Source organism: Desmodus rotundus, chromosome 12 (genome assembly GCF_022682495.2).
Source record: "Desmodus rotundus isolate HL8 chromosome 12, HLdesRot8A.1, whole genome shotgun sequence".
In the NCBI taxonomy this organism is placed as follows: domain Eukaryota; kingdom Metazoa; phylum Chordata; class Mammalia; order Chiroptera; family Phyllostomidae; genus Desmodus; species Desmodus rotundus.
The window spans coordinates 19,509,161-19,521,744 of NC_071398.1; the positions used below are offsets into that span (position 1 = coordinate 19,509,161).

A 12,584-nucleotide genomic window follows, 5' to 3' on the forward strand; every position below is an offset into this window, starting at 1 on the left:
TCAAGTGCCCACCACTCCAGACCCATGGCCAGGCTCCGTCCATCCCAAGTCAACCCTCACCCCAGGCCGGGCCAGCCTGCCCTGTCCTGTGCATGGCACTTGGTGGGCCGGAACAGGACGGGGAGGGCGGGGAGGGGCTCCCAGCCCCTCCAGGTCACCTTGGCAGATGCAAAGCAAAACAAACCAAAACAAAATAAAGCGGGTGTTTAATAGAAAAAATAAACTGGAAGAGCACCCACTCCACTGTGGCAAGATACGGCGCTTGGCTCAACCTTTCCCCCGGCCCGACTGCGTCCTGCCCGCCATACCCACCTGCCGCCTGGCACGGCTCTCACCTCTGCAGCCCGCCTGGCCTTCAGGCGGGGGAGGCAGCCGGGGCAGTGCCCGGAGGGGCCGTGGCCTCTGTCTAGTCCATCTCTGGGTTTCCCCAGGCTCTCACCACTCTAAGGTGAGAGCATGTGAGGTATGGAAGGTGGGGAGCAGATTCCCCCTGAGAGGAAAGACACCTGTCCTGGGGTTCCTCCCCCAGGGGGGGTTCCCCACCACCACCCAGCAACATCTCAGCCCAGTTGAACTGGGAGCTCCTTGGTCCGCCCCATACAAGTCACCGCACAGGCCTGGGGGCAGAAGGTCTCTGTGCCCTCGGCAGTTTCAGTGAGCTGGTGCCAGCCTGGGATTCCAGGTGGGGCAGCGAGGCGGGGGCTGCCGGGTGGAGGGCCCAGCTAGGCAGCCACACACTGCGACGGGGGCTCTGGGGTGTAGTGCCGAGAGCTCGGCACCTCACACTCCTGCCAGTTTAGGACAGAGCTTTGTTTACCTGCAGGGAAAGGAAAAGAAAAACTGCAGGAATGGTCAGCACCCACCTCGTCCCCACACCCAGGGTCCATCTCAGCTCCCAGAAAAGGCCTGTCGCCCTGGGGAGTGGAGGGCTGCCCAGCAGGGTGCCTGCTCTGCCCCTGGGCTGGGCTGGGCACCAGCCCCCGCCCCCCGCCCTGCCCGCCCCCAGGGCTCCTCACAGCAAGAGCAGTACAGCAGGTCCAGGACCCGGAAGCAGTTGTCCAGCAGGGCTTTGGGCCGCACCAGCTTCTGGCTCAGCCCCGGGGCACTCAGGAGGGACAGCACCGCTTCCACCTTGGGGCTGACCTCCACATCCTGGAAGGGAGGAAAGCGAGAGGACCACAGGCCGGTGAAGAGCCAGGGCCACGTGCCAGGGGAGCTGGGGGACTGTTGCCCCTGGCACCATGCAAACCACAGAGGAAAGACAAGACTTTCTGGGACCAGGAGGCCTGGGAGCAAATTCTCTCCTTCTTCCTCCAGGTGCCAAGTTTCCTGGGGGGAGGGAGGAGGGGGCCCCTCAATGCCCCTCATGCAAGCACCAGGCAGACTGGGTCTTCTCTCTACCTGTCACTGGAAAAATGGCCCCCGACCCAGGGGCAAAGAGCCACCAAAGAAATTGGTGAGGCCCTGGCTGGTGTGGCTCAGTGGACTGAGTGCTGGCCTGCAGACCAAAGGGTCGTTGGTTCGATGCCCAGTCAGGGCACATGCCGGGGTTGCAGGCCAGGTCCCCAGTTGGGGGCATGTGGGAGACAACCACACATTGATGTTTCTCTCCCTCTCTCCCTCCCTTCCCCTCTCTCTAAAAATAAAATCTTTTTTTTAATGTTTTTTAAAAAGAGAAGTTATGAAAAAAAGAAATCACCGGGACTCCCGGCCACTGCCAGAATTTTGAGAGTCTGCCCAGAGCTCCAGGCAGCTGCAGCAGTTGCTGGCCCCGAAGCCGGGGCTCATGAGAAGCTCCCAGCAGCTGCTGGGCGCTGTGGCCGGGGAGCAGGTGGGGTTGCCAGGACCGGGTGGGCACCACATTCCTGAGGAGGGCTGGGGTAGCGTGGGGAGCACGGCAGCATGGGGATTCGTGGGGCGGCCCCCACATCACCTGCAGAGAACACGCTCACCCAGTCACCTTACTCTCTGGGCTTTTGGGGGAACACACCCAGAGGTCTCAGCCCAACCCTGCTGAGCAGGAAGCTTGCTATTATTATTATTATTATTATTACTATTACTATTAATCCTTGAGTCCATAGTTTACATAAAGTTTCACTGTGTGGTACAGCTCCATGGGCTTTGACAAATGCGTGATGCCACATAGCCACCCTTACAGCACCACGCAGAAGCATGTCATCGCCCCGAACCCCTCCTGCCTCCACCTGCCCAGTCCTCCTCCCCTCCCTACAGGAATCTCATTTTTTAGGCCCAGAAACAAAGTCACAGGGACCTCGGACTCGCCCAAGACAGAGCCTGGAACGGGGCCTCGGGCACATCTCTGGCCCCCAGCCCATACCCCCCGCCGGTCCTCACTGGCTGTCTGCTCCTCTCTCCCATTTCTGCACACCCTTCAGGACATGCCCGACCTTCCCAGGTGTGCCGTCCTCCTTGGCCAGCACCCCCCCACACTCACGCATGCACACACACACCTCTGCCCAGCTCACCCTGAGGCCTTGCTGGACATTCACCAGCAGCGTGTGTATGTCCTCCAGGTACTTCCAGGATGGGTGGCCTTCGAGCAGCACCTTCTGCACGGCCTCAGTGGCGCTAAGACTCACCCAGGCCCACAGGTAGCGCAGCTCCTGCTGGCTCACCTGGGCCCGCTGCTGTGGGGAATGAAGAAACACTGAAGCCCCCAGACGTGGGCCTCTGGGCCCTCCCCGCACTGCTCTGACACCCACCCCAACTCGCCCCTGCACGGGGAGCTGACCACAGGTGTCCAGCGTGCACCGAGGACAGCCTTGGGCCAGGGCCAAGGGCCACTGACAACAGGACCCGCCAAGCCAGCGCGGGTCTCGGGAGAGGCCCCAGGATGTCCTGGGGGACAGGGGATGTCCTGGCCTGGGGTGGGGGGACTCACCAGCCTGGTGACATTGGCCACTCTGAGCACCCCCTCATAAGGCACGCTGACCCGGTAGTTGATGGGGAAGAAGTGTTTCTGGAAGGTGAAGAACAGACCGTCAGAACCGGGTCGGAAACAGCTTGGGCAGGTTCCCCAGCCCCCACAACCCCGTACCCAGATGATTTGCTGTAGGGGGCACCCTGTAATGGCAGAGGTGGCCCTCTAGCAAGAATGCACTCGGCTCCCCGTGGGAACAGGGCAGCTGTCTTTCCTCCGGGACACGGGGAAGGATGAACTGAAACACCTCGTCACTGTTCAGGCAGAAGTTTCAGCCAGGAAACAGTATGAGGGACTTACTACCCCAAGAGAAACGGGTTCTTTGGGCGTGGGGAAGACGGAAACAGCACTCTACATGTACAGTGGTGCCAGCTGCACAGCTCTGCAAGTGACTGAGAACCACTGAGTGTCCATGTACCGGAGCAAACTGTGTGGTATGTGAGCATCTCAATAAAGCCGTGTAAGAAAAGACAAACAGAGCCACGCCATGTGGACTCCGCCCCACAAGAAGGCCCTGCATTCCAATCCCAGGTCCTTATCTCCCCGCTAACAATGGTAAGTGTCTGGGGTCCCCCTAAGTTGTCCTGGAGTCCATTCCTGAGACACAGGGTGAGTGCCACGTGGAGGTGGGACCAAAGGCCAGCCCTAGTAGGAGGGGTGGAGGGCCCCAGGGACAGCTGGTGGGACGGACAAGGGACAGTACATACAGACCAGTGACCAGGCCCACCGGGTGTGTGGAGGAGAAAGGCAGACCCAGGGGCCATGGAGGCTCAGGGCTGGCACCGGTCCCAGGGGCTTGGGGCGAGGGCGCAGCGAGTGCCTTGTGGTTACCATGTACTGCAGGCGGTTCTTGTACTGCAGCTTTTCCCGCAGGACCCCGGTGAGGGCACACTCCTTGCTCTGGGTCATGGGCCGCACCTCCAGACCCTGGTTCCCCAAGGCCATGCCGAGGAGGATCCCGAGATCTGTGGACCGTGCCCAGTAGGAACACATGAGCAACATGCATGGCTTCCACATGGCCCAGTCCTCCCTCCCTCCCCCCATCACAAGTCCCCATGGGAGAGACAGGGGGGGCAGGGGCACAGAGCCCCAAGGGGGCCTTCCCACCACCGGGCTGCTCTGTCTGCAGTCTGGGCTCCAGGACAGCAAGGCCGTCCAACCTGTCCACTCCTGGCCAGAAGCCACTGCCTGGGGTTAGTCTCCTCTCCTCCCCACTCCCACTGCACAAGGCAGGCACAACCTCCCTCCAGGCCACCGAAGCGCCTCCTGCAGGGCTGACGTGTTCTCACAGCCTGTTGCTTGTATTTTCCATCTGAGGATTCAAGAGCTGTGGATTCTAGTTCCAACTCTAGAAATGACTTTTGGGTGAGTGGAGTCATTTTCTTCCCCTTTTGTGACTTTGGCATCATCTCAGCTAATGCGCCAGTGAGTTTGTAGCCGTCCTTCTGGTTTGCTCTTTCTAAGATGCTAAGCAAATCTCGCTCAGTTTCTTGGTCCCTATCAACTGAAGAGCTGCTGCCTTCTGGACGTCACCAGCCTTTACCACTTGAGGTCGCTGTGATCTCAAAATAGCCTGTGTGGTTTCCCGAAACAGAACAGACTTACAAAAAATCTCTAGGTAGGGACAACTGTACTAGCATAAACAATAAAATATAACTTAAAAAATCTCTAAGAGAATTTGAAAAAAATATGAACAAGGGTTAGGTCAATCAAAGCAGAAAGAACAAACTATACATGGACAAGAGACATATCCTCACTAATAAAGATTAAAAAAATTCACATTAAAACAATCAGGTGATGCCCTGGCTGGTGTGGCTCAGTGGATTGTGCGTGGGCCTTCGAACCAAAGGGTTGCTGGTTTGATTCCTAGTCAGGGCACATGCCTGGGTTGCGAGCCAGGTCCCCCCCGAGTAGGGGCTGCATGAGAGGCAACCACACACTGATGTATCTCTCCTTCTCTTTCTCCCTCCCTTCCCTTCTCTCTAAAAATACATAAATAAAATCTTAAAAAGAAAAGAAAACCCTTAAAAAAAACAATCAGGTGCCATATTTCATCTACCAACATGGAAAGTGGTTTTGTTTGTTTGCTTAATTTTATTTTATTTCAGTAGCATTCTGTGCTGGCAAACGCAGTGAGGCAGACGCTGTCCTCCTGGAAAGCAAGTTGGCAATTTTTTTTCTAATTGATGGAATAATGTCCACACCCTTTGACCCATTAAATTCATTTCTAGGAAAGGGAAACCCGAGGGAAAACAAAAAAGAGAGACATAACCAAAAGATTTATGGACAGCGCCTTTCAATGCGGCATCATTTCCTAACAGTGAAAACCTGTAAATGGCCTGATTGTTTGGTGACAACGAATGTAGCCAATGGGAAGTCACACTGCCCAAGAATGCTTTATGACATGTTTATGTGATAAGGGAAATACTTATGATAAACTTAGGGAAACGTTTTTAAAACGTATGACTCAACACTCCGTATCTGGGTCTATGATTCAGGCATGACTAGAATTCTGGTCGGTGTGTGTGCACAGGAAGTGTGCTGGGAAGAGCCATGCCAAACTCTACGGGATATTTCTATGTTCTTTATATTTTGTAGGATGTATTTTCTATTCTGCCATCAATATCAATTATTGTTGGAGTCAAAAGCAATTTTTTTTGTTCTTTTCCTTTTCCAAAGTCAGCCAGGCAGGCTGAGTTGTCTCCTGGACCCAGCCCCGGGTGTGAGTAGGAATTACGGACTGGACTGTCCCCTTTCACGCCCCGGAGGCTTTGGTTCTGAAACCCTCGCTAGCCCGGGCCTGCTCCCCGTCATTTCCTGGGATCCTTCTCAGTTCCTCAGCCATGCCTGTGCCCCTCAGCGGGCGCACCCTCAGGTCTCCTCAAGCCCCTTGCCCCATAAGGGCTGCAGCCCCCCAGACCCTCCTCTCACAGAACCCACAGCCGCGTGTTTTGCAAGGTTGCAGGTTTGCGACCCTTCTTACACTCCGCCCCCTCTCTTCCCAAGTGCTCAGGCCAGTATTTGAACAAACGAACAGATAAACACCAACCGAACCAGCTTGCCTGCTGTCTTGTCTCTAAGTCATTGACCCTCTCAGCTTGGCACCCCTGCAGGTCAAGAGCATTCCTGCCTGAGAAGTTCTGCTCACACTTGGCCCTGCCTTGGGTACCCTCTCACACTGCAGACCTCCTCCGAGGTCTCACCCAGACTCTGCCCTCCCCGGGGTCTACCCTGCCGATGCCAGCCTCTGCCGAGCCCTGTCTCTAGCACCATCTGTCCAATTCACTAGTTACCGTCACCGGCCCCTAGAGTGTGAACACAGGACGTGGTAACCAAACCCCAGGCTGGTTTACTGAGCACTTCCGGGCTCACCGCGAGCAGCAGCATCTGAATCTCCTGGAGCGCAGGCAGCGCCCCACCCCATAGTGCCTGATTCAGTAGGTTGGGGGCGGGGCCAGAGAACGTGCATTTCTAACGAAGGCCCAGGTGATGCTGCAGCTCACACTCCGAGGACCACTGACCTAGAGCGGCAGCTGCAAACTGTGTCCCAAGGGCCACATCAGGTTCACAGAGATTTCACACAAAAATCTGAATTTCCATTTTTTGTTTAAAAATTGGCATCTGTCTACACCGGGTCTTCTTTCTCACGTGCAGTCCCCACGGGCCGCCCCAACGCCACCACCAAGTCCTGCTGCAGCAGCGGTGTCCTGGTCCAGAGCCTTCGGGGCTGGCAACCATGGGCTCGTAGCCGGGACCAAGCCTGGCACCCTGTCCACAGACGCCCTACCTTCCCCCGACACACTTCCCCCAAGTCTGCCGTCCATTTCCAATTTTAAGCTGCTTTTCCGTTGCCTCCACTCTGAGAAACAGGCCAGCACGCAGGTGGCCAGGCAGAGACACCACCACTATAGCCTCAGGACCACTCTGCAGCGCTGGAGCCCCCAGCGGGGGCAAACCTGACCCCGCCCTCCTGAGGTAGGAGCCCTGAAAGTCAGAGGAGGAGGCTGGAGGAAGGGCAATGTGTGGGAGGAGCTCCCCAAGGCTGCTCGGTGTGGGGGCCACACCTGTCCCGGAGACTGCCCTTTGTGCAGGGATAGAGGGGCTTGTCCGCCACCACCTGCGGGGTGTAAATAGCACCCCTCAAAAACATTCTTGTTTGCCCAGAACCTCAGGGGTGGCCTTATTTGGAAACAGAACCTTGCAGATGTAATGAAGGCCCACGCAAAATGCAATGACTGACACCCCCATCAGAGGAGAGGACGTGAGACGCACGGAGGGGAAGGCCACATGAAGACATGGGCAGAGGTCGGAGTGATGCTGTCACAAGCCACAGAACCGCTGGAGCCGCCAGAAGTGGAAAGAAGCAGGAAGGCCCCCTGCCCCGGCCCCGGAGCCTTCAGAGGGAGTGTGGCCCTTCCAGCACCTGGGTTTCAACTCCTGGCCTCCAGTGCTGGGACAGAATGAATTTCTGCTCTTTGAAGCCAGCAGGTTTGTGGCAGGTTGCTATGGCAGCCAGCCCCTCCCTAGCACCCCAGCCTCTCTGCAGGCCCCTGGTCTGCAGCCCACGCTGTCTCTCACTCCATAGGCAATCCTCGCCCTGTCCTGCAGCCCGCCTCCGTGAGCTTTGGCCCCACCCATGCCTTCTCACCCTCGCTCATCTCCGGAACTGGCCCTCCTTAACTCCTGTCCAGAAGGTTTTGACCACCTCTCCTGCACATGCCGCAGGACTGACCTTCTGAAAGCAGAGTATCTCTCAGTTCCAGCCCCTCCCCCAGATCAGATCAGGAAACCTCCAGAGGCCCCTGTTATCACAGGAACCAGCTGTCCGCCTTGGCCTCTCACTGGTCCCTCTACCTGGAGCATGCCCCTCAGCTCAGAATGGCTACCTGTGTGAACATTGCCCACCTTCAAGACCACTTCAAGTGGCATCTCACCCATGCCGCTCCTCATGACCTGGAAACTTCCAGAACACTAGGTCTCTGTCCTTCCACTGTTCTAAATGTTCTGACCCTTTGCAAGATCCTCAGACAAGGCCCAGGTGGGACCAACTCCTCTGCAAATTCCTCCGAAGATCCAGTTCTGACCTCGCCCATTCGAGTTCCCGGGGCCTGACTCTGGCCAGGCTCTGCAGAGCGAGGCCAGGGAAGCCAGGCCCTCGCGCCAGGGCAGTCACTGCCCAGTGGGTGCAAGGGAGGCACCAGAAACAAGGGCTGAATTTGGTTCAATCGAGCAGAGTCTCAGAGTCTGAAGGGATCTCGGTCTGGCCTCCCACCAGCAGGCTTGAGAGGCTTCTCAGTCCTTTTTTTTCTGACCTCATTTCAACTTATTTTTCTTTTTCCCAACAAACTGTTCTCTCGCTGCCTTTAGGTTTTATTCTTTATGGAAGACGGGGCAGAGGAAACAGGCTGCCTTCCCCAGGCACCTGCCTGCGAATCTCCCATGTGCTGGGGGCCCAGACACTTCCACAGCCCCCACCGCCTGCCGGCCACACCCAGGGAGGCAGAAATCCTCTCTCTCTGCCATCTCTGCCCCACTGCACTCTGGAGCATGCATGAATCTGGGAAGGCAGAGCTGCAGCCAACCCCCAGTGCCTGCCCCGTTCCCAGGACCACCCACTGACTGCACTCACCTAGCCTGTGACTCACACCCCCCCACACCTGCCTGAGCTGGGTCAGCTGGAGACAGGGTGGAGGGCAGGCGTGGGAGTCCCCGAGGGACCCTGCACTGAGCTGGGAAGCATCTCAACTTCTCACCAGCAAGAATGGCCCAGTTGCCATGGTTACGGCAGAGCTCGGCTGTGGGCCGAGGCCTCCCCGGGGCGGTCCCCACGGACCCCCCCAGTACTCACAGTGGAGCCAGGCGAATCCCTGGGGCATGGTGGTGCGCGGGGTCCCCCCGAGAGCAGAGGCAGTGTCCCCAGCGGTGTATCTATCCACAGAGGCGCGAGTGCGGCCTACATGGCCCTGGGTCAGCACAGGTGGCCTAAAGTAGAAGGGCTGGCCACGGAGGATGGCCTGGCAGGGGGACTCAGGTGCTCCTGGGGCAGCACCACCCTTATCTGCCTGGCAGTGCAGAGGGCAGCCGGTGGGCGGCAGCTGAGAGTTCCATGGCAGCTAAGACCTGGCCTGGGACAGCGGCCTCAGGGTCTTCCCTCCCGAGCAGGACAGAGTCCCCAGCAGGCCCCTTGGAATCTGAGGCTGGATTGTGCTTTCTGTGATTTCCCGGTCTGCAGCTGCTCAGTGTGAAGTCTGGCTCTGGAAAGAGAAAGGAGGAGAGAACCCAATTATGTAAGAGCAGCGCTGCCACTCAGCCATCAGCCGCGGGCCTGTGCACGCTGCACCCTCTGCCTGGCCGGCCCGGCAGAAGGCCTAGGTGCCGTGCCCTGCCCTGCCCTGCCCTGCCCTGCCCTGCCCTGGCGGCTGTCCCCTCAGGGGTCCCGAGCTTGCACACAAGAAACGACTCCCGCACACCCAAAGGGCAGCACCGGCCCAGGAGTGAGTTATGATGACACTGGATGGCAGCCTGAACAAAAGCAGGACCACGGAATGAATGGGCCACGTGGGTTAGAGCAAGGGAGCTTCCTGGCGGTGAGATAGAAGGTCAAGTATTTTAATAACTCAGGCTGCAGGGAGGTTAAAAATGCAAATGATGCACCCCTCTATTCACCTTCAGGCTTAGTCCCATTCTCCTATTACCCTAAATTTGCATCCCTTCTTAATAGGGTGCCCAGTGAAATTTTAATTTCAGATAAACAACATATTTTTAGTATAATAATGTCATGAACACTTTTTAAATTTAAATTACATTTTATTTTTATGCTATTACAGTTGTCCCAATTTTTCCCCCTTTGTCCCCCTCCACTCAGACCCCCCATTCTCCCAGGCCATCCCACACTGTTGTCCATGGCCATGGGGCATGTGTGTATATTCTTTTGCTACTCCATTCCCTATGCTGTATTTTACATCCCCATGGCTATTCTGTAACCACCTGTTTGTACTTCTTAATCCCTTCGCTTTTTTGCCCACCCCCCGCCCTGGCCCCCTCCCATCTGGCAACCATCAAAACATTCTCTGTATCTGTGATTCTGTTTCTGTTCTGCTTGTTCATTTATTTTGTTTTTAGATTCAATTACTGATAGATATGTATTTATTGCCACTTTATTGTTCATGTTTTTGATCTTCCTCTTAAAGAACATCCTTCAACATTTCATATCATACCAGTTTGGTGGCAATAAACTCTTTTAGCTTTTTCTTGTCTGGGAAGCTCTTTATCTGCCCTTGCATTCTAAATGACAGCTTTGCTGGGTACAGTAATCTTGGTTGTAGGTCCCTGCTTTTCATCACTTTGAATATTTCTTGCCAATCCCTTCTACCCTGCAAAGTTTCTTTTGATAAATCAGCTGACGGTCTTATGGGGACTCCCCTGTAGGTAACTAACTGCTTTTCTCTTGCTGCTTTTAAGATTTTGTGTTTGTCTTTAACATTTGGCATCTTAATTATGATGTGTCTTGGTGTGGGCCTCTTTGGGTTTATCTTGTTTGGGACTGTCTGTGCTTCCTGGACTTTTATGTCTAGTTCCTTCACCAAGTTGGGGAAGTTTTTTGTCATTATTTCTTCAAATAGGTTTCCGATTTCTTGTGTTCTCTCCCTCCTTCTGGCACCCCCATTGATGTGAATATTGGTATGTTTGAAGTTGTTCCTGAGACTCCCTACACTATCCTCACTTTTTTGGATTCTTTTTTCTTCTTGTTGTTCTGGTTGGTTATTTTTTGCTTCCTTATATTCTAAATCACTGATGAGATTTTGGGCTTTATCCACTCTACTGTCGATCCTGTGTCAGGGATGTCCAATCCACAGCCCGTGGGCCACATGCAGCCCGGGTGGCTATGAATGTGGCCCAACACAAAATCGTAAATTTACTTAAAACATTATGATTTTTTTGTGATTACATGTTGCAATGTGTTTCATTTGTGGCCCAAGACAACTTTTCTTCGTCGATTGTGGCCCAGAGACTCCAAAAAGCTGGACACCCCTGCCTGTAAATCGTTATTCATTTCAGATAGTGTGTCCTTCATTTGACTGGTTCTTTTTTATGGTTTCCATGCCCTTTTTTATGCTGTTGAAGTTCTGAGTTAAGCTACTCTTCTCCTAAGTTCTTTGAGCCTCCTTATAACCAGTGTTTTGAACTCTTCATCTAGTAGATTTCTTGTCTCCATTTTGTTTAGTTCTTTTTCTGGAGCTTTGATCTGTTCTTTCATTTGGGCCATATTTCTTTGCCTCCTCATTTTGGCAGCCTCCCTGTGTTTGTTTCTGTGTATTAGGTGGAGTTGCTATAACTCCCTGGCTTGGTAGCATGGCCTAATGTAGTAGGTGTCCTATAGGGTCCAGTGGCACAGCATCATCCCCTATCACCCAAGCTAGGTACTCAAGGTGTACCCACCATGTGGGCTGTGTATACCTTCCTCTTGTAGTTGAGACTTGGTTGCTGTTGGCAGGTCAATGGAAGGGATTTATCCAGGGTGATCAGCTTCAAGGACTGGCTGTGACCACTGACCATCAACCTTTGACCACCTATGAAGAGGATCAGCTATGAAGAGGCCCACTTCACAGAGCAGGACTTACTTCAGCAGAGGTCTGGTGCCCACTGAGCCCACCCCTTGAGTGTGCTGTTTGTGGAGGTGGTTGGGTGGTAGTTTTCTGACATGGTCTGTAGCTGTCCACAGGGTGTGCAGGCTCTGGGACCTCCTGTGAGGTGCAGACCAAGGTCAGCCACCACCTGTGTTCTGTGTGGGGCCACCTGGCATAAGCTACAAAGAGATCTGAACTTGGCTACTACTTGTGCTGGGCTTGCAGGTGCCTAAGCAAGGCCAAGCTGCTGCTAGTGCCAGGCCCGGGGGCACTTAATGAGAAGTACAGGTCTCACTGAGGCCAGATGCTGCTTGTTTGAGAAAATTTAGGAAAATCTAAAGCATGAGCCAAGACAAGTCATTCATGTGGAAAAGCCACAGGAAACAGCTTGGATGTCCCCAAAAGTTTGGTGGGGCGGAGCCTCAGGGAATCACCAGGGCAGGGCAAACAATGTGAGCCCAGTTGATGGAGTCTCAGATATGGTGCCTGCCTGTCTACTCTGTGGGAGGACGACTCAGAAAGGGAACAGTGGCCTCTGTCCGGGCTTCTGTCTGTGAGAAAGCTGTCCCCAGCTCTCACCCTGAAGCCAGACACTTCAGTTCCTCCCCGTGTGTCTCTGTTGCCTTTCAAGCTACTGATCCAGTGCTGGAGTTCAGAGGGAGTGAGTCCAAGTAAGTCCACGTGTGGACCCTTTAAGAACTGCCTGGGATTCCAGAAGTTTCTGTCTTTCATGGCCTCAATCCCCATTGGTTTTTGCAGACAGAAGTTATGGGGACTTATCTGCCTGGCACTGGAACTGGAGGCTGGGGGCCTGGAGCAGGGCTGGGACCCCTTGCTGCTGAGATATCCCTCCCGATTTTTATCTGCCACATGTGGGAGTGAGCCAGCCCATTCCACATCTCTGCCCCTCCTGCCAATCTCCATGTGGTTTCCTCTTTAACCCCATACTTATAGGACTTCCATCAGCTTGATTTCTGGCAGGTCTGAATAATGGTTGTTCTGTAGTTTGGTTGTAA

General features: G+C 54.7%; 1 protein-coding gene across 2 annotated transcripts in view; it reads right to left on the reverse strand.

The window, feature by feature from the left end:
* Window positions 1–189: 189 nt before the first annotated feature.
* Window positions 190–12,584, reverse strand: part of IL34 (interleukin 34) — a 56,812-nt gene continuing 44,417 nt past the window's right edge. Inside the window, exons 2-7 of one of the 2 annotated variants that reach the window (XM_053915154.2) lie at window positions 8,790–9,195; window positions 3,773–3,906; window positions 2,903–2,980; window positions 2,487–2,645; window positions 1,017–1,152; window positions 190–817 (exon numbers count right to left, since the gene is read on the reverse strand). In XM_053915154.2, the coding sequence (XP_053771129.1) occupies window positions 723–817; window positions 1,017–1,152; window positions 2,487–2,645; window positions 2,903–2,980; window positions 3,773–3,906; window positions 8,790–8,817 (630 nt within the window). In that variant the 5' untranslated portion in view covers window positions 8,818–9,195 and the 3' untranslated portion in view covers window positions 190–722. Of the gene's footprint in view, window positions 818–1,016; window positions 1,153–2,486; window positions 2,649–2,902; window positions 2,981–3,772; window positions 3,907–8,789; window positions 9,196–12,584 lie in introns of both variants that reach the window. The other variant, XM_053915153.2, reaches the window with a different exon arrangement.